At 35.6% G+C, this 22,465-nt stretch overlaps 1 protein-coding gene across 1 annotated transcript; it reads left to right on the top strand.

The window, feature by feature from the left end:
* Positions 1–2,460: 2,460 nt before the first annotated feature.
* On the top strand, positions 2,461–22,459 carry LOC141487024 (myosin-VIIa-like; the record flags this gene model as incomplete). The annotated part of the gene is given in 18 exon segments (XM_074185758.1): positions 2,461–2,620; positions 5,567–5,827; positions 6,035–6,219; positions 6,272–6,288; positions 6,291–6,362; positions 6,365–6,649; positions 8,189–9,026; positions 9,082–9,301; positions 11,023–11,847; positions 12,892–13,448; positions 13,506–13,674; positions 13,676–13,822; positions 13,886–14,065; positions 17,073–17,808; positions 18,190–18,959; positions 19,853–20,159; positions 21,769–22,266; positions 22,317–22,459. Coding segments are annotated over 18 exon segments (6,231 nt in total), but the record flags the coding sequence as incomplete, so codon positions are not given.
* Positions 22,460–22,465: the final 6 nt, after the last annotated feature.

Raw genomic sequence — 22,465 nt, 5'->3', positions numbered from 1 at the left:
CACTTTAATGAAATGAATAAAAACACTTTTGTCTAATTACCATTAATTAATTTCATTTATACGACCGGTTTCGACCTACGGGGCACACTATGTGTGCCCCTTCTTAGTCACCCTTCTTAGGGCCGTGTTTGTTTTTGTGTTAAGATCTTCTGCGCTGGACGCGCCCACTACTATGACGAGGTCGTCGGCGAAAGCAATTTGTGTAACTCCGGTACGCAGGCTTAGCTCTAGGACTCCATTATATAATATATTCCACAGGGTGGGTCCCAGGACCGAACCCTGTGGAACTCCTGCAGTTACGGCCAGAGGATAGCCGGAGGCCACCTCGATTTCCCTGTCCTTCAAATAGTTGCCTATGGTGTTAGTAATATAGGTGGAGATATCCTGACGTTTCAATTCCTCCATAATCTTTGGCCAACTGGCCGTATTGAACGCATTTCTGATGTCAACCGAAACCAGCACACACCACCTCCATGCCCCCCTTTTGAGACTTACTACCCGCTCGACGGCCTGCAGCGTGGATCTGCCCCTACGGAAGCCATATTGCCTATCTGAGAGGCCTCCTCTCTCTTCGAGCTCTTGTTCTATTCGTAGCTTGATCAGCCCTTCATAGACTTTACTGAGACCGTTTAGCAGGCAAATCGGTCTATACATATTCTGTCCCGGCTTTCCCTTTGGTATGAGTACTAGTCTAGCATTCTTCCACTCGCTGGAAGACTTGTTCGTGTAGCAGATTATTCTTCATCGCCAGGACCGTGTCGGGATGCGTATCGAAAGCAACTTTTATGGCTTCCGTTGGCACTCGGTCAGGGCCGGGTGCTTTGCCTGCCTTCATGCGGGTGACTACTTGCCTTAGCTCTTCTAAGGTAAAGGGATTTATTATTCTAATTGGCTTGAGGGGTTCTTTATGGTCTTGACCGGGTGGGAAAAGCTCTCTTGCTATTTCCATTTTTACATCGGGATCCAGTTCATAGGGCCTAAGTTGGCGAAGGCTCCTTAGTGCTACCTTATACCCATCTCCCCAGATGTCATTATCCAGTTCGTCACACATTTGTTTCCAGCGGGTCTTTTTTGCTTTCGTGATCTTCATTTTAAGCTCTCTCCTAGCCTTCGTGTATGCCTCCATGGCCTCCCTAGCCCTCGGTTCGTTGTTTGTGAGCCGTCTTAGACGTGTAAGGGTCCTTCTTATTTTATTACACATATTTCTGGTTTGCTCTATGTCCTCGTTCCACCAATAAGGGTCTGGCTTTAGGCGCCCCTCTCGTCTTCTAATGCATCCAGAGGTAGCCATTTTTAGGGCGTCCGTGTACTCGATCAGTCCGGGTTGCCTGTTTCCGATCTTTAGTTCCATTATATTCCTGAAGACGGTCCAATCATATGATGGGCGTTGACTTGCAGTTGGCTTTTTTTGGCCAGTACTGGCTATACCAAACCGGATAAATCTGTGGTCCGTGAGGGTAACCTAACCTAACCTAATCTAACCTAACCTAACCTAACCTAAGCCTAGAAAAAAAGGATATAACTTACATGTGTACAGTAGGAAAGCACTCACAGATGAAAAATTATTGCAATGTTCAGAAAATAGCAGTGGAAATAGAAAATGCCAGTGTTCGAAAACGAATATCTTTTCGAATCAGAAAGTTGTTATGTAATATTTCAGTTTCGGTTGTAAATACTAATTCAGCTTCGATTAATGCGCAAAATAAGTTCCAAGTGGACAAAAACAGGTACATTGAAACAGTTTACATTCAAAATAATTGAGAGCGATTCCGGGCACAGGCAAACCTATAGATTTTTTCAGACTTATAATTGACGACACGAATTGCAAAAAAACAAATAAAACATAACGGCATCCAAGAGTACCTCAAAAATATGGTCGGCAGTCAACCAGATAAGCAAAAAACCCCTGAAATAAAGTTACAATGAAATACAATACAAGCAACAATCAAATATTGAAAAGAAATAAAAATTAAAAGATTTAGATTTCAAGCCAAGTTACTTCACGACGTTTGACGACGTTACTTCACAATCGTGTTATGGTGATGACTTTTCAATTGTTCAATTTTTCAATTGTTGCTTGTGTTTTATTTTATTGTAATTTCATTTTCAGAGTTTTTTGCTCAATATAATTGTTATTATTAGCAATTCATTTTAATTTTATTGATTCTCTTAGGGATTTTAAGTCATTTCATATCATATTAGACAATGGAAGTCCTTCAAAAAAATGAAAAATTGAAATTGACGCGAATGAATAGTTAGTTAATAATTCAAGTTCCATTACTAAAATAACGATTTCCCCCGTATTCGGTATATGCAGCTTCAAAAATTTAATGGAAACGTGTATAAAAATTTTGGTTTTCCTGTATTTGTAAGAGCGTGAGACCCAGCCAAGAGTCCATCTGATAAGTTAATCACAAATTATCTCCACAATGAAAAATTCTGATAACAAAAGTAGTACTGATATGATACGAAACAATCATGAAAATAAATCGATATGGTGACAAATTTTATTGATAAGAAACGCCAACTTGATGTTTGCCAAATCCATAATTTCATGTAGTTCTTTCAAACTGTGCAAAATAAAATAGTGTTAAGTATAATGGCACAAAATCCAATATTGGTGAGTGATATACAAATCATAATCGTTATTCTAAAAGTGAAAATATTAACAGAAATTAGGAAATGGGTACTTACGAATACTTAACTTAAAAGAATACTGAGTATTTTATCATTCCATTTGGTATGCGTTGTACAACACCCTCCTTATGAGTTTCGAACAAACAGGGTGTTTCAAATTCGATCCTCACCATTGGGATCTCGGAAACTATGAGAGATACAAAGATGTTTGAATTGAAGCAAAATTGCGCATTTACCTGACTAACAATATGCCGTTGTCAAGAAAGTTCTGAAATTCCGAGTATATCCGGAGATATCGGAAAAAACAGAAATTTTGGAAAATATTTTTTATTTTTTCTGGCTTCATTTTTCGAAGGGTTCGAAAATAAATGCACTTCACATTGCCACTTTTTCCCTGCTACATAATGGTGTTTCCAGATTTGCTATCTGACGTTTCATCTTCCGGCCATCATCAACTTTATTTTTTCTCATGGGCGCTACATTGAATTCTTTCTGTTTTGAATAGAGCCAGATTCTACCTTGTCAATGATGTATGATAGGTTATCATTCTTTTTCGAAAAGATATTGAAAAAAATTAATTCTTATCATAATAATAGGCTTTGACTTTGATGTTTCTAAATTTGTTACACTCAATGACATTTTGTTATTGTAAAAAAGATCTTGATTTTTGACGAAAAATGGCTTTCACGAATGAAGAAAAAAGAGATATGATACAAATTTATTACAAATACGATAGAAACAGTGTTAGGACATCGGAAATAAATTTAAACTTGTATCCCGAAAGACGACAACCACATCGAACTATGTTTAAGTTATTGGATCAAAATCTCACCGAGTTTAGTTCGTTTGAAAAACAAATGAAACAATATGGAGACATAATCAACAATTAAACTTTGATAAATGAGGTTTGTATGAGGTAAACTACACATTATGTCCTTTTCAATGAAAATAGAACTTTGAACAAATAACAATAAATAATTAAAATGTAAAGACAAAAGTAAATCATATTAAATGCTCAAAATGCTGGCCTTGTTCTTGATAACACAACTGTGTTCTTATTCCAATATTATTCACTGCACGATTAATTTCCCTCCTCCTCAATCTTCCGAACTGTATTGAAGGTCCTCAATATTTTGATATTCCCTCTGACTATAAACTCTATTTTTCAGTGTATCCCATAAGAATGTATTCATAACATTTAAGTCTGGAGACCTTGCTGCCCACCTCACCGGCCTATTATTTCCTATCCATTTATCACTAAACCTTTCAGTCAGATACTCTGGTAGTGTCAGGTGGAGCACCATCATGTTGAAACCAGATGTTGTTATAGTTAGTTATAGAAGTTGTTATAGATGTTGTTATAGTAAATCATCCAAATTGTCTTCGAAAATCGACATCAAAAACTGGTGATAGGTTTCTCCATTCAGAATTCCGTCAAATAAATGAGAACCCAAAATTCTATCCTTGTAAATTCTTGTCCACGCGTTAATACTAAATCGCACTTGAGGTCGAATTTCTCGGAACTGCCTAGAGTGGCTTATGCTCCAAATGTGTTCGTTATTTCGGTTGAATATTCCACAATTCGTAAAAGTGCTTTCATCTGTCCAAATTACATTTTCAAGGAAAACAGAAAAATTAGGTTTTCTTATTAGTTAAATTAGCCAAAATTTGATGTGTAGATTTCCCCGGGTTCATGTTCATCTGCAAATTATTAATTTTTCGTAAAGGACACAATGTCTAGCTTAACTCATACACACAAAATTTATAAAATTTTCTTTAGTTTCTTGGTCCATTCTGTCTCCGTATTTTTTTCCTCGGCTTGAACTTGAACATGGTTCGATGTGGTTGTCGTCTTTCGGAATACAAGTTTAAATACATTTCTGATGTCCTAACACTGTTTCTATCGTTTTTGTAATAAATTTGTATCATATCCTTTTTTTTTTAATTCGTGAAAGCCATTTTTCGCCAAAAACTCAATGACTTGTACAATCACAAAATGGCATTGAGAGTAACAAATTGAAAGTCAAATTTAGAAACATCAAAGTTAAATCCTATCATGATAAGAAATAAGAACTTTCTCAGCGGAATATTGATAGTCAGGTAAATGCGCAACTTTGCCCCAATTTAATCATCTTCGTATCTTTCATAGTTTCCGAGATCCCAATGGTGAGGATCGGATTTGAAACACCCTGTATACTAAAATATTTATACAATAAAACGAAATCATTGATTTAAAAAAACATTTTACTATATAAATACAAAAACTAGATAATAATCAGTCACACGACTGAAATAAAAATGAAGTAACAAAAAAAACTGTAAAAATAAAAAATGAAAGGAATTGCTTCATAATGCGGTGAACGAGTATTTGGAGTTGTTGTTCCAAAAAGAGTATCGCAAAAAAGTGAAATAAAAGTATGAAATATGTCAAATGGTAAAACTGGAACCTCTGCCATAGAAATAATCCAAAACATGCACTTTTCTAAATACCAGCACTTCAATACTTTTTTTCAGTTTTCTGTAAATATCACAAAAATGAATATTCGAAACCGATGAAGAAATTAGACCTCATATTATATAAACTTTTTCATCAGAAATGACCATCTTTTATTTGATAGTTCGTACTGGAACCTCTGTGGCGCAGTAAAATTAACCTATTGAAAAAAACTTTCCCAACACCAGAACAAAATTTCGATTTCTCCAAGTGCGTTTGTTAAACTAAGTTAGCGTCCTCAGGAGATCATTATGACTAATGATCATTTTGACTAATGATCTCCTGAGGACGCTAACTTGGTTAACGAAACGCATATTGAGAAACCGTTATTTTGTTCTGATGTTGGGAAAGTGTTTTCAATAGATATATTTACTCCTATAGATTATTGTAAGGGTGTTAGAGTATTAATGTATGTCAATAATAATTTTACTACAGGGTGATTACATCTGGGCGAAACCCCTAATGGAAAGTGAATTCAACATTCCAATTGGAGGAAAAATAGTTGCTATTGAATCGACCAGAATCAAAATTCAAGACGATGATAATAGACAGTCGTATATTTCGAACCGGCAAATTCTCAAAAAAATGCATATCTCTTCTATCAAAGGGGTTGAAGATATGATCAATTTGGGAGAACTGGAAGAATACGCTATCCTCAGGAATTTACATAAGAGATACAACGAAAAACTGATATACGTGAGAATTTATTCTTTTTTTTAACTATAGCTCATCAAGAACTGAAAATATCCATATTTAATTCATCATTACTAAACACATTCAAATAAACCATTTTTTATATCAACTGAATTATCAAATATCAACAATTTTCATTGTCAGGCATTTTAATCTTATGACATGATTTTCATATCTTTTATGAATCTACATTTTCCAATATTTTTGCAGACATATACAGGTTCTATGTTAGTAGCGATAAATCCTTATGAAATTCTGCCAATATACACCAACTTTCTCGTCAAAGAGTACAAAAACAAAAAAAAGGAGGAAAAGCCTCCCCATATTTTTGCAATTGGAGACAATAGCTACACGAACATGATGACCACTAAAAAGGATCAATGTATAGTCATCAGGTAGGTATCTGATTTTGAGAAAAAGCGTATATTGAATAGTCGTAAATTTCAGTGGAGAGAGTGGGGCAGGAAAACAGAAAGTACGAAACTTATTCTTCAGTACCTCGCTTCAACGAGCGCTCAGCATACTTGGATAGAGCAACAATTTTGGAAGCGAATCCCATCTTAGAAGCATTCGGTAACGCTAAAACCGTCAGAAACGACAATTCTTCCCGGTTCGGAAAGTATATCGATATCCGATTCAACAAAGCGGGAAACATAGAGGGCGCCCATATCGATCAGTACCTTTTGGAGAAAAGTAGACTTGTTTTCCAAAGTGACGGTGATCGTAACTATCATATTTTTTATAGCATGCTGGCTGGTATGAGCAAAGAAGAAAAGAAACGATTAGATTTGGGAGACGCCGAGTCATATACCTATCTTAAAGGCGGTAATTTTTTTTATTTTTGAGATACTGTTGTTTTTTTTGAATTGTAAACACGGTGGGGTTGATTGGAAATGAAAAAGTCGCCCAATTTCTCATTAATGCCCTGCCAATATTAACACATCTCACATATATCGCCGTAACGTCACCGTCACGTCTCCGCACCGTCACCGTCACGCTGCAATCGCCGACGGAGGTGACGACGACGGGAGGTGGACGTGACTGATAGTGTGATTATGTTCATTGCATGCGATTTAATATTTTTAGAACATCATTGTTTGGCATCACATCAATCTCCTATAAATATGCCTCTTTGAAATTTAATTTTTCTCATATGCACCATACAGATATTTCGTTGTTTGAGCTAATGAATTATCACTTTTATCACTTTTGAACATTAAGTTATTTTTATACCTGAATTAAAATCGAATTAAATTTTTATCTTCACAAACAATGAATCATAACTTTCTGATTGATTCGGCCGTTACTCGATGAAAATCCATAGTAATTCCATAAAGTCACCTCACACTCAAACTCAAACTGACAGTTTGAGTAGAGCCAAGAAGATGATAGCACTGCCAGCTGTCGAAAGCGCTCGCATATAATTAAATAGAAGTTATAAAGCTTCAAAAAAAAATAATAAAGTTTCAAGCCTCTGAAGACACCTTACATTTTATTCTATGAAAGAGAGGACATTGTCAGATCCAGATCTTCAGATGATATGGTGCTGTTTTCCGGGTTTTCCTGCAGCTGAAATGCGACACTGGATTAATCAAGTCGCCCCGGAGCGCTAATTATTTTTTGTTCTTGTTGTTTCATAATTTCATAATTTGTTTTCCTTTCAATAAAACCAAGTTTCAATGTAGAATCGAAGGAATACAAGTAATAAGGTAAAAAGAAAGTATGTTCAAAAAATTTCTGTCTTAAAATTAAAAATCGGCAATCCGTGCGATTATTGTATGAATACCATCTTTGAAAAATCGGCTTTGCTTTGTTTTCATCGAATGTAGCAGATTCAACAGTGATACTTATTACTACTTTTGTCATTTGTCTTGGTAAAACTTTGAATATGTTCTATTTATATAATATATTTGTCTAAGAACAACCCAGAAAAATAATAATACAAAGTATAGTTGAGGTTGTAGTCAAAGATACGTGTAGAAATAGAAATAGAATAGAATAGAAATTTATTCATCATTAAAAGATTTTATACATGTGGTACATACAGTATAAAACTTTATCAGACTAGTCAGAACCGAACATAAAGCAATTGTACTTATCTATAATTAGTGTATATATACATGTTATTAGAAGTTAAGTAGGCATAATAAAAATGCAAGAACAGTGACAGATAATATATGCAAGTAGCTTAAATTAGTTAAAATTGTGAAATCTATTTTTTTTTATTTGTACAAGTAAAATAAAGTAACTATACAATAATAGCTAGAGTTGAAGAAATTCTTCAGTACTATAAAATGCATTTTTGGTAAGGTAATCAAGTATGTTTGAATAATAATAAAATGAACCCTTCATTATATGTAACAGGAAGAACTCTAGTTTGCCAAGGAAGAAATGAACAAAAAGAATTTTCGGATATCACGGCAGCATTTAAAGTGCTCAACTTCACCGAAACGGAAATCACCGACATTTTCTCTTTGCTGGCAGCAATTCTACATCTGGGCAACCTCAGATTCAAAAGCGGTACCGTCAACCACTCCGACAGTTCCGAGATAGGCGATGTCCACCTCAACGAGAAAATTGCCAGACTACTAGAAGTGAACAAGTTTGATCTCGGAGAATCCCTCACAAAAAAAACCTTGTATGCCCACGGAGATAAGGTGGTGGCAAATTTATCAAAAGATCAAGCCGGGGAATCTCGGAATGCCTTCGTGAAAGGTATATACGGGCAACTTTTCATTTTTATTGTCGACAAAGTCAATGGAGTAATTTCATCCAAGAAGCTACAATCAAAATCGTCAATAGGCGTGCTGGATATTTTTGGATTCGAAAATTTTTCAATCAACAGTTTCGAACAAGTCTGCATAAATTATACCAATGAAAGTCTCCAGCAGTTTTTCATCAACCATATCTTTAAGTTGGAGCAGGAATACTACACCAAAGAAGGAATAAACTGGTCCAATATAACGTTCATCGATAACCAGGATATCTTGGATCTGCTGGGAATGAAACCGTTGAACGTTCTTTCGTTGATCGATGAAGAATCCAAGTTTCCGAAAGGCACGGACTTTTCCTTATTGTCCAAGTTACATAAACAACACGAAAAACACGCAAAGTACATCAAATTGAAAAATGATATTACGCCCTCGTTTGGAATTCGTCATTTCGCTGGGGACGTTTATTACGATATACCAGGTATCCGTCCGTGTTACTTTCATCATATAAATGTTATCATGTATTTTATTGTAGGATTTCTTGAGAAAAAACCGCGATACGTTCAGTCAAGACTTGAAAAATCTGGTGATTGGATCTCGAAACAACCTTCTTAAAAATCTCTTCAAAGGCGAACTTGACTCTGCATTGAAAAAAACACTATCAGCTCAGTTCAAAATGTCCTTAGACCAGCTCTTGAAAACTCTAGGGTCCTGCCATCCTTATTTCGTAAGGTGCATCAAGCCCAATAACGAAAAAAAACCCCAAGTAAGTTTAACAATTTTAATGTTTTTTGTTGAGTTCCATTTAAACCGTGATTTGATCATTATCACCGAGTTTGTTAACATTTTTTAATTTTTTGTTTTCATGGTTTGTATTTCTTAGTGTCTTCTTTATTTTTGCTTTATAGACTGTCAGTAGGATAGAGATTATTCAAAAAATCATAGATGCCATTGATAATCAAGAGGACTCCCAGATATTAAGCTGTGACTTGAGTAAAGCTTTCGATACTGTTGACCATGAAATACTGTTAGAGAAATTATCATATTATGGAGTAAGAGGAATTTCGTATAAACTGCTCAAGTCATACCTGTCAAATCGTTTTCAATCGACATGGTGGAAAAATTCACTATCTCAGACAATTCCGGTAACTCAAGGAGTGCCTCAAGGTTCTATTTTAGGGCCAATTCTGTTTATCATCTACACAAACGATCTTCTCGAAAATATCAAGGTTTAGGCATCAAGTGCATATGCAGATGATACAACTTTTCTAGTTAAAGGCAAAGATGAAGGTGACATAAGACAACAGACAGAGCAAGTTCTAGCCGAAGCAGATATTTGGTTTACGGCAAATATACTCCTGCTAAACAAAGAAAAAACTCAAAGGCTAATGATTTCAAGCAAAAACAATACAGAGGAAAAATCACTAAAATTCCTTGGAATACATCTGGACTCAAAACTAAATTGGAAGGTACAAATAAGCAAAATGAGTAAGAAGCTTAATTCAGCAATATATTGTATAAGGAGAATGAAAACAATCTCAACACATCAAGCGGCTAAAATAACCTATTTTTCAAACTGTCACAGCATAGCAACTTACGGAATCCTTTTGTGGGGCACAAGTTCTGATTCAAACAAAATATTTGTTCAGCAAAAAAAAGCCATCAGAATTCTATGCGGACTTGCATATAGAGATAGCTGCAAAGAGGCTTTTCGTCAACAAAGAATCCTCACCATTCCCAGTGCATATATATATATATATATTATATATATATATATATATATAATATATATATATATATAATATATAATATATATATATATATATATATAATATATATATATAATAGTTGTCTAAAATATGCAAATCCAGAGATGTTCTCAAAAAATGTACTCAATCATTCTTATGATACCAGAAATAAAGATTTACTGCAAGTTCCTCTTCATCCATTGAAGAAAACACAGCAAGGATGCGATTATTGGGGCGCAAAATTATATAATAAAATTACAGACTTTGCAAAAAAGAAACACTCGAATGAATTCTCCATCTGGCTGAAAAATGTCCTAATAGAAAAATGTTTCTATTCAATAGAAGATTTTATAAATGAATAATACATGTACTGCATCTCTTGTAGGTTTACATGTGCATGATAATTTTGTATATATTTATTTATTTTATTTTGATCTGTGCATCTCTGTGTATATGTATTTTAATTTTAATACTAAGGAAATAACGACGTTGTAATGTTTCATTTACAATGAATACATTGATTGATTGATTTATTGATTGATTGATTGATTGATTGATTGAATCTTCTTAAGGGCAATGAAGTATATTTTGACTGATTGATTATTTGCGTTGTTGTCTTCTCTGAAAACAAGTATGAAATCATTATAACTCTCATGTCTTTTGTTAAGATCACAGCGAAGTCAAATAACTCTAATGGGGATTGTTTCATAGAAAAATTTCTCGATACTAATTTTTCCAGATATTCGACAGAAGCCTATGCACAAGACAGCTGCGCTATTCCGGCATGATGGAAACTGCAAAAATCCGAAAGGCAGGGTATCCCATCCGGTACACGTACATCGAGTTTGTCGACACGTTTCGGTTCTTGGCAAGTAACATTCCGCCATCAGCCAAAGGCGACTGCAAGGCTTCCGCCACGAAAATTCTAGCCAAGGCATTTCGCGACGTAGAGCAGAAGAACTATCAGCTCGGACATACGAAGGTGTTCCTCAAACACAACGACAACGACATTCTAGAAGAGCTACGCAACAAAATACTGGAGCAAGCCGTGAGCACTTTGCAGAGAGTGGTCAAAGGCTGGGTGCACAGGAGACGATTCCTGAAGAAGCGGGCGGCCGCTATAGTCTTGCAGAAGCACTTTAGGGCCAGAGGCTACAGAAAGAGATACCTAATGATCCGCAACGGGTTCCAACGTCTGCAATCCGTGATCATTTCCAGGCAGCTCGCGCACGCCTATCAAAAAATTCGAAAGAACATCGTATCTATTCAGGCTAGCAGTCGGGGATATATAGTTAGAAAACACAGTCAGTTTGGGAACATTTTCGCTATTGTCAAGCAGAGGAAGAGTGAAGAGGCAGATCTGATGAAGCGTGGTCATAAAAATTACAAGGCTGAGGCTGAGACTGCGATGCAGCAGAAGCTTGCAAATTATCACCGGAACCAAGAAAATGTAAGCGAGGAAAAACCAGCAAACGAAGACATCGAATCACCCCGAGATATTATAAACAAAGCATTTAGAGAAATTTTTGAGGCTGACGAAAACGGGATCAATGGGTCTCTGGTGGTAAGTATAAATAATGTAATCTCCGAAAAATTACTATTAAGTATACTGATGATGATTTTCCAAAATTTTCAATATACGCTAGAAACAACTTTAACTTCAATCATTTCTCTAAATTTAAAACGAAACCATTGGTCACGCTACATTTATCGATAGCATGGCCTCCTACTTGGAAGTTTTTTCTGACTTCAAGTGACTGTATCGTGTATTATGATTTCTTGTACGCCAAACTTATTTGAACATTATTGAGCATTTACATAACAGAAATATAATTAAATAGGGTAATTTATGGAAAAAATAATGATATTTATAAAATATATCAAACAATGATTCGAGAACCTTACTGTAATAGGAAGAATAACACTTTACTACTCATGGCATTATAAACCATTGAAGTATGTTCACCACTGGTCCTATCTGAAAACGCATTCATGTTCTATGTACTTGTATTGATATAAATAATACGCGGTAAGTTTGAATGGCTTCATAATTTGCAATATCAGTAGTAGATTAAATTTATTTGTTGTGATAATGAAATTACCTAAACAGAAATATCTGGGTTAATTCAGTTCCTAACAGATTCCTATTCAAAATTCCAAAGTTATGGGAGTTCAAGACGAGGGACGACCTGGTATAAAAACTGAATATATTTGATAGCTCAAGTTTCTATGGCAAAGTATAAACATATTTCTAATACCTATATAAATAAAAAAGTTGCAATAAAAAGTCAACTTCATAAATTTTCGGTTATTTCCATATATTTCTGAAACAAAAATTATCTTTTGTTAGCATTCATTATTACTTCGAAATAGACCCAGGTCGAATATCCCTGATATAAATGAGAATAAACCAATCACGGAATAATCATTATTGGGATTATCAAAAAAACTTCAATTTAAAATAATATCCAGATTTATTCTATCCGTGTCTATCCCAGTGTAATAATTGATAATATTTTTTTGCATTCAGTTTTCAATGTAAAATTGTCAATTTTGTGAAGTAAAATACTCGAGAAAATATATTGGTACAAAAATAAATGTCTTTCAGGAACCACCAACTCCAACGCAGAAAACGTTTGATAGACCTTTCCAAGAAGATCTAAGCGAGTTCAACTTTAGAATATATGCAGCAACGTATTTTACGAACAATGTCAACTATCAGTTTTCAAAGAAACCTCTTAAGGAATCCCTACATTATCTTCCGACCCCAGATGACGTGATCGCCGCACAAGCCTTGTGGATAACCATCCTCAGGTTCATGGGAGACTATCCGGAGCCCAAATACGACAATTCGACGAAAGAAAACGTTCCCATCATGCAAATCATCTCAGAGTCGATCGGCAAAAGTTTCACGAATCGTAAAGAGTACCAGGAAATACTCAAAGAAGAAAAAAAATATGCCTCTGCAACAAAATCAAGCAGAAAGAAACTGATAAACATGACTCTGAAGAGAAAAAATAAATTGCTTGAAGACGTCAGGAAAGGCTTGGTAGAAGACACTTTTGCCCTGGATAAATACAATGAATGGTTACACAAGAGACGAACAAACAACTTGGAAAAATTACACTTTATCATTGGCCACGGCATTTTGCGTCCGGAACTAAGGTGAGTAATTGTAAGTCTTTCTTGTGAAATCTTTAGGAACTATTCTCTACGTTTCAGAGACGAAATTCTGGCAATGATCTGCAAACAACTCACCAATAACTATATCAAATCTTCATACGCGAGAGGTTGGATACTCCTCTCACTTTGTGTGGGCTGCTTTTCTCCATCGGAAAAGTTCATAAACTATCTGAGATCCTTTATAAGATCTGGTCCTCCAGGATATGCCTCCATACTGTGAAGGGAGGTTGAATCGAACGCACCAAAACGGGGTTAGAACACAGCCCCCAAGCTGGTTGGAACTCATGGCCACCAAGAATAAGGCTCCTATGCACCTCGAAGTCACTCTCATGGACGGTACCAGTCAAATAGTGGAGGTTAGACACTTTTTGCCTGCAAGACCATGAATTCTAGTAGCCCTCTAACCTATTCATTTTCAGGTTGATTCGGCTACAACTTCAGAAGAACTTCTCGCACAAATAAGTACCACTCTTAATCTAAAGGATGTCTTCGGATTTTCTCTATTCGTAACTTTGTATGACAAGGTAATGTCTTTGGGAAGCGAGAGTGATAATATTATGGATGCCATTTCTCAATGTGAGCAATATGCCAAAGAACAGGTGAGCTTATTTCTGAGGATGGATATTTTTATAACAACCAAAACTTTGAATAATTACTCAAATCCTCACACAAGCTTCTTCATAAGTTTACTGGTAGATTTGAATAATAAAACTGTCGTTAATTTCTGCAACTATCTTTGATAATACACAGTGCATCCAGAGAGTAACGCATATATTCATTATGAACCAAATGAACAGTATTCTTGATTCCTGAATCCCTGAAATAGCTCCATTATTGAATTTTACTAACAGTTTTATCAAATAATAATTCATTGTACAGAGGGATCTGCATTCTTATTATATTTTTAATTTTTTTCAATTTTCGGAGCTATCTTACTGAACTACATGATTCCGAAAATGATATGAGTTGCTCCCAATCGGTACATGGTGGACAACAAACCAAAATTGTGATTTAATTAAAAAATAATGAGTAAAGGATAAACGTAACACAAAATGATATGAAACGTATTTTCATTACAATTACTTCAATAACAATAACAAACACTTTTCCCAAACACCAGAACTGCAACACTCTTTTTGACGCACGTTTCATCTTATAAAGTCTCCAACTTGGATGATGAAAAACGCGCATCGAGAAGAGGTCCACTTCTGCTTTTCCTTAACTATTTTAATGCACAAATGAAAATAAACCTTATATTGTTATTATGATATCTATTAGTGATCTAAAAGATATTCCGTTCTATATTGTTAATATTTCAACGTAGGCACTTTTACGTGAAATGTAATCGAAAGTTATCTCATCATTTTCAACTGAAATGTGAACATCCAAATTTTAACCAAGATTGGATTTGGCGATATGATCCGGACGGAACAAAAGATATGTATCGGATTATTCATACCATTTATTAAATTTCATTTATACACAGGTTGACTCGAATAAACTAGTTGTAACACTTTTTTTCGATTTGTCAAAAGCATTTGATACCATTTCTTCCGAATTTCTTATAATTAAACTTGCAGGCCTAGGTTTCCCAAATAATCTATTGAACTGGGTGAAATCATATATGGAAAACCGTAGTCTAATAGTTAGCTGCAATGGAATTTTATCAAGTCCCAAAGATGTAAAACTAGGAGTGCCTCAAGGTTCTGTCCTGGGACCATTGTTGTTCCTCAATTTCATAAATGACCTGTCTGAATTCTTTTCTGAGTGTCACATAACCATGTTTGCGGATGACACTGCAATTACTGTGGCCGACAAAAACGAAGTTGAGTTGTCAGACAAAATAAATAAAATAATAGATAAATTCAGTGCTTGGTGTCAACGTAACAAACTTATTCTGAATAAATCTAAATCTGTTTCAATGAAATCATTTATTAGGAAAAATTTCAGCAGTGACTCTTCCACAATAAATGGTATTCGATCTTCCAGCGAAGTCTTGTTTTTAGGAACGTCTTTAGACGAAAATTTGACCTGGAGCGGTCATATTCAGAAGGTCTGCAACAAACTCAATTCCGCATATTACTCAATCAAACAATTGAAAAACACTCTAGATAATTTTGGATTGATGAATGTCTATTTTTCTATGGCTTATTCTCACATCAGCTTTAATATCATTTCTTGGGGATGTGCAAGGGAATTTCCACGAGTTTTTGTTGCCCAGAAAAGATTGCTGAGACTAATTTTTAATATAGATTTTCAAGATAGTTGTAGACCAATTTTCTTAAGAGAGGGCCTATTGACGACACCTTCTTTATTTATCTTGAAGTGTGTCACTTTTGCCCGTAACAATATAACTGAATTTGTCACAAATGCGGATATACATGGTAAAGACACCCGTCATGGGAAACTGTTAAGAACCCCCTCACACAAAACGGCTCACTTTAGATGCTCCCCACTATTTAATACAACAAACTGTTATAATAACTTGCCGGCATCTATTAGGAAAATCGAGTCAGATAAACTTTTTAAAATTGAGGTGAAGAAACTTCTCTTACAGAAGTGTTACTACAGTCTTGAGGAATTCTTGCACGACACTTTTTCATGACATTTTGAGAGTATTTGCTAGAGCTTCTCCGATTTTTTATATAATACTTCTATGTTGTGAAAGTTTGTGGACGTGAACCATATTTATTGTTTTTGTTTTGTTCAACTTCTGTAGTTTTATTTTTGTTTTTTAATTATGACTTAGCACATGTAATCAATGTACCAAAGTGTCAAATAAATAAATAAATAAATAAATTTCGTGGAATGCGACCAAATTATGAACCAATTTCATCATATTACTGGTATTCTACACAAAATAGAAAAAAATAAAGAAGATGAAAATATGTAAAATCTGCACCAAAAATAATGTGGCTTTGTAGTTCCTGAAAATATTTACGTCAGCAAGACATAATTTTTTTCGGCAGCTGAAAATCCACACTGTACCAGGCCGAGAGATTTGATTATATGATAGAAGTGACCGGTACTTGATGAAAATCTATTGTAACATCACAATGATGTCACGCCGAAGCTGCTTTTGTATATCGAAACAAGTGTGGCGGTTTTGTTAACCTTCAAGTGAAAATTTCACATCGTAATTCCCGAGAAGGATTTTGTCCAGTGGTCAATGTAGAACACTTGGAACATTTACTGTGATCCTTATTTTTTGTCTGTTCTTGAGAGTATACCGTGTATCTAATAGCTGCAAACGATGTAATTTCATAATTGATTTTCATAACGTACACCGTTCGTGTATTATTTTGTAGCAAATTTGAGAAAAGTATTATTTTCCTATTGAATTTTCAAATTATATTTTGTACTGTTGTCCACTTTGTACCAATTTGATGCAACTTGTGGAATCAGCTCAAAAAACAAAACATACAAAAAGAGTGTTTTATTGAAGTGGCTACTGAAGATGTCACTTCTCGAAAGTAGGTCACCTTGTATATTGAATTATTTCAAAAAATAATAAATCAAAATAAAAATCGATCCGAGTTAGTTTTCATCTGGATCTAGCTTATATGCGTTACTCCATGAACACACTGTATGGTATTTTTTCCGCAGGGACAAGAAGAGAGAAACTGTCCGTGGCGCCTCTTCCTACGCAAGGAAATCTTCACTCCTTGGCACGATCCTTCGGAAGATTCCGTCGCTACCAACTTGATCTACCATCAGATAGTAAGAGGTTTGAAAGCAGGTGAATATCGGTGCAACAACGAAGCAGACGTGGTCGTACTGATCGCGACTCAGTACTTCGTGGATAACGGACCCCAATTCAACAAGAACGTTCTCCATACTCGCATCGGAGAATACATGCCGACCTACTTGGTCAAAGCGAGTCAGAGCGACTTGTCCGATTGGGAGACCAAAATCATGAACGCCTTCTCCAACCTAGCATTCGTCAAACAAAACTTGCCAGCGATCACTGCAAAGGAGGCAGTGGTAAAATACGCGCAGTCGACGTGGCCGATACTTTTTTCCAAATTTTACGAGGCGATCCAGGTGTCTGGGCCGGAACTTCCTAAAAAGGACATGATCATTGCTGTGAACGGAAGTGGAATTTTCATGATCGACGATCAAGAGCAGATACTGCTAGAACTGATGTTTGCAGATGTTTCCTATGCGACTTACGAAGTTACGCCCGAGCTACGGTTCGTTTTTCATACGGTGGCCAAGGAGGAGTACACCTTTTATACTTTGGACGCGAAGAGCATATCCACTTTGGTGCAATATATCGTCGATGGACTGAAGAAGAGGTCGGTCTACTGTGTCGCAACGCAAGATCACTCTCATCCTACAGGTAAGAGATTTCTGCGGTCGGTTACCCATAAGTTATCAAACATTGGCTATTTTTGTGGGGAAACCCTTCTCATTAATTCAAGATTAAAATTCACCTGTGAACACCGTAGATGGTATACTACTACTTTCTAACTGATTGATGTGAACACAGAATAAACGCTCTGACGAATGGAAAATCCCCCTCAAATTCACTTCGAAAAAATGATCATATGTAATGAAAAATAACCTTTTACCATTTATTTATTCAGAAGGATAAATTTCGTAGCGAAAAATTCTTGTACAATCCTCTGTTTGAAGTTCCTTCTTGAAATGTTGGTTATTTTGTTTTGATCAAATAAAAATAATACTCAATATGCAATTAATTATTTTATGTGACTTTCAGGGGCAGAATCATTCTTGTCTTTCCGCAAAGGTGATCTAATCGTTCTCCAGAACGACTTCGACGGAGAAAAACTGATGAATTCCACCTGGGGATACGGAGAAAGTAATGGCAAAGTCGGAGACTTTCCAACTGAAAACGTCTACATTATACCCACGTTGCAGTGTCCCCCTGCCGACATTCTTAAATGCTTCAAAAAAGAAGGTATAGTAATCGGAAAGCCCCACAAGACGATAGTCACCACGTTGCAAAGAATGAAGCTATACACCTTGGCGAGCTACGCCACGGATCACTTCAGAGAGGGTAAAATACGAACTGTTAACAAGACATCAGTGTTAACGACTGCGAGAAAAATGTCAAAAGAAGACCTCTGGAAATACTCCAACGAACCGATATACCAACCTCTATTGCAGAGCGTTCTGGCAGACGAAACCGCCAGTAAAGAAGCGTGCAATATATACACCGCCATCCTCAAGTATATGGGCGATCTGCCAGCTCCAAAATCCAAATACAGCAACGAATACACGGACATCATCTTCGGAGGGCCTTTGAGGAATGAGTTGCTCAAAGACGAGGTGTACTGCCAGATTATGAAGCAACTTACGTTCAATAGGCTTTCCTTGAGTGAAGAAAGAGGTTGGGAATTGATGTATCTAATCACAGGGCTGTATTCGCCAAGTGAGAAATTGAACGTGGAGCTTCAGAAGTTCTTAAAATCGAGAACTCATCCATTCGTGGAGCATTGTTTGCTTAGACTGCAGAAGACTCAAAAAGTAAGTAAATTATTCCAAATGCCTTATGATAGAATTAACCGATACTTAATGAGAATCTATTATATACCTATTCACCAACACTTTATTATGGGATTTTCACTGGACAGTTCACCAAACTGCAACATGAGTTTCGCTATAACTCAGGTGAAATTATTAGTCATTAAGTAGCAATAAGTAGATAAAAGGTCATTTGATTCAAATTTTGTATTACATAAAGTACAATTCAAAGGGCTATATTTCAAAGAGAGATTGATTTTTTTGGAAAGGTAGGTTATCGTTCTACTTCAAAGAGGTAAATTTCAAACACGTTCTGGAAAAAAATCCCTTTCAAAACAATAATTACTTTTATGTAAACAATGAATTACACAAAAAAAAAAAAATTCGAAACAATTACTTTTATATGAAGATTGAATTATAGAAAAATATGTTTTCCCATTCAGTTTGTACTCCAAACATTCTTTGTGGAATTGAATCAGATATCACTCACAGGATTCCTCCAAAATAAAGTTACATGAAAAAGGTAAAATTTCGCTTACATGGAACAAATTAGTCCCAAAACATCGGATGTCCGATGGTTCGGATTGTTATTATATAAAACACAAATTAAGTAGAATTTAGTCAGTATGAAATCGCTCGAGGAAGCGATTGTGTAGCTAAACACGTGTTACACTTTTGTAAACTCTCCAGTGAGAATCTCTCAATAAACTGTCACTCAAATTTCGAAATGCCGTTTTTTCGTTAAAAATGAATATTTCAATCGAAAATTCGATGCATTCTCTTCTCCCAACGTTCCTACACAATACAATCTGGCAAGTACCCCCTCAAAACAACTATTTCCCTGGTTACGAACTACCCGATAAGCGGTTTTTATCGTTCGAAAATGCTTTTGTCAGGTTGGGCCAAGGAAGTTCGCCCCATACTCCATCGAAGTGGATGCCATTCAACACAAGAGCATGGAAATATATCACAAAATTCATTTCCCAGACGACACGGATGAAGCATTTGAAGTTGACTCTATGAGCCGAGCCACAGACCTTTGCAAAGCCATAGCCGCAAGATTAGAGTTGCAATCCACGGACGGTTTCAGTCTGTTTGTTGCCATCGCCGACAAGGTATTCTCGGTTCCCCAACAGACGTTTTTCTATGATTTCCTAAGCGAACTGATCGATTGGAGACGGCAGTTGCATCCGAACTGGGGAAGTAAGTTATAACAAAATCAAACGAAAACTATGAATGCACTGATCCATTACTTGATGCTTTATCAGTTAGTCCCGTCTAACTGATAAAGCTACCGTGTAGCGAAACGCGTTTCGAATAAAATTTATTGTGAAATTCTATAATTATTATCACGGATATAAATGAAAACTGATGTGAATAAATATACTTCAAAAAAACTAAAAAACACGCTTTTAAAGAACATCGAACTAAAAAGTTGAAAATATTTTTTTTTAAATAAGCTTGAAACAATAACGATCGAAAAATACTAGTATTATTGTGAAAAAATCCTATGAAAATATTGCACAAAGCGCCCCTGCTTTTGTCACAATAATACTAGTATTTTTCGATCGTTATTGTTTTAAGCTTGTTTGAAAAATTATTTTTAACTTTTAGTTCGATGTTCTTTAAAAGCGTGTTTTTTAGATTTTTAAACGTACAGCGCCATCTGCCCGCGAGTAGATCAAGAAATATCAATTAGGTTACTTACAGCGCCATCTGCCCGCTAAAATATCAAGTAGGTTACGTACAGCGCCATCTGCACGCGAATAGATGAAGAAATATCAAGTAGGTTACGTACAGTGCCATCTGCCTTCGAGTAGATCAAGAAATATCAATTAGGTTACTTACAGCGCCATCTGCTCGCGAATAGATCAAGCACTAATGCCGATAATTATGTCAATACAGATCCCGAGCTTGAGAGTTACAAGCAAACATGCATTCAAACAATCATACATACATATATACATACATACAGGTGAATCTAATATAAAGCGTGTAATAGAAATACATAATAGCACATCGAATGCAGTTTATCAAGGTTTGTTGCTTTGTATATAGAAATAAAATAATTCTCCATCTCGTATGCTTCTGTTTTCAGAAGGACACATTCACACATCAATTACATCACTGTATATACCTTGAAATTCTTAGTATACCTACACCCTCATTTTTTTTAAATTAGTAGGTACCACTCAATCAAATAATGTTTGTATCAAAATTCCTAATATAAACTCATTGTTTCCTAATATGAAATGCTTCATAATTTCGGAACTAACTATCCAATCGATCTCAAAAACAAGTCGCACTCACAGTCAGAACAACAAGAATACAAGAAGAGGAAGAAAATTAAATTATGCAGTATGAATATATGATAATTTTGGAAATTTCACAATGAGTTTCATTTAAGGCGCGTTTCGTTAGCTTCATTAGTTAGACTGGTAATTTACATGTACTTACCTATTAAATAAAATTTATCGTGAAAATTCCATAATTATTATCATGAATAGTGTAATTAATTGTCATCAAGTTACGGGTCAGAGTATTCACAACATGAATAAGATTTACGGTGTTGCAGAATTCATATTTCAAATGTTAGTGACGTTATGACTATCGTTTTACCTCGATTTTGAAGAAAAAAATGTGAAAAAAAATAACTAATTTAACAATTAGTTAAAGGTCCATTAATGTGTAAACATGTTCCCATGAAAGCAAAATTATACGGTTTCGATAATCCATAAAGCCTGATGGACTGTTTTCATTAAGCGACTCTTATGTTTTTCTAATCTAATCTAATAAATGAAATTGTTAACAGAGACTGTAGTCGATATTCATTACCAAGTCTTCTTTATGAAGAAGCTCTGGGTGAACACGGTGCCAGAGAAGGACCACAATGCCGACCATATCTTTCATTATCATCAAGAAGTGCCTAAGTACCTGAAAGGATACCACAAGTGTAGCAAACAGGATGCAGTCAAACTTGCGGCCCTTATTCTTAGAGCCAAGTTTGAAGACAATGTTTCTGACGTTCAGTCTGCTCTACAACATGACTTGAAGGATTGCATTCCCTGTGATATCGTAAAAGCTGCCAGTTCTTCGGAGTGGAGGAAAACTATTTTGGCGGAATACAGGAATTTGAGAATCAACGGAGAGCAATCGAAGACACAATTTTTGAAGACCACTTTCAAATGGCCCACGTTCGGATCTACGTTCTTTGAGGTGAAACAGTCCACCGAACCAACTTATCCTGAGGTTATCCTGATAGCCATCAACAAACACGGAGTCAATATTATACATCCGCAGACCAAAGTAAGATATCATTATATTGCTCCTTTTTTTTTCAACGATTTTTTCTTTCAGGATTTTTGGCCATCCATGAGTACTCTGAGCTGAGTAATTGGTCATCAGGGGTTACCTACTTTCATCTAACCATAGGAAACATAATGAGAAAAACGAAACTTTTATGCGAAACCTCTCAAGTTTACAAGATGGACGATTTAATCACTTCATAT

Source organism: Leptinotarsa decemlineata, unplaced genomic scaffold (genome assembly GCF_025532065.1).
Source record: "Leptinotarsa decemlineata unplaced genomic scaffold, Ldec_3_MD MMD2_P_RNA_scaffold_1, whole genome shotgun sequence".
NCBI classification, from domain to species: Eukaryota; Metazoa; Arthropoda; class Insecta; order Coleoptera; family Chrysomelidae; genus Leptinotarsa; species Leptinotarsa decemlineata.
The sequence above is the reverse complement of the archived record's forward strand: the minus strand, read 5'-3'. Positions and strand labels throughout refer to the sequence as shown.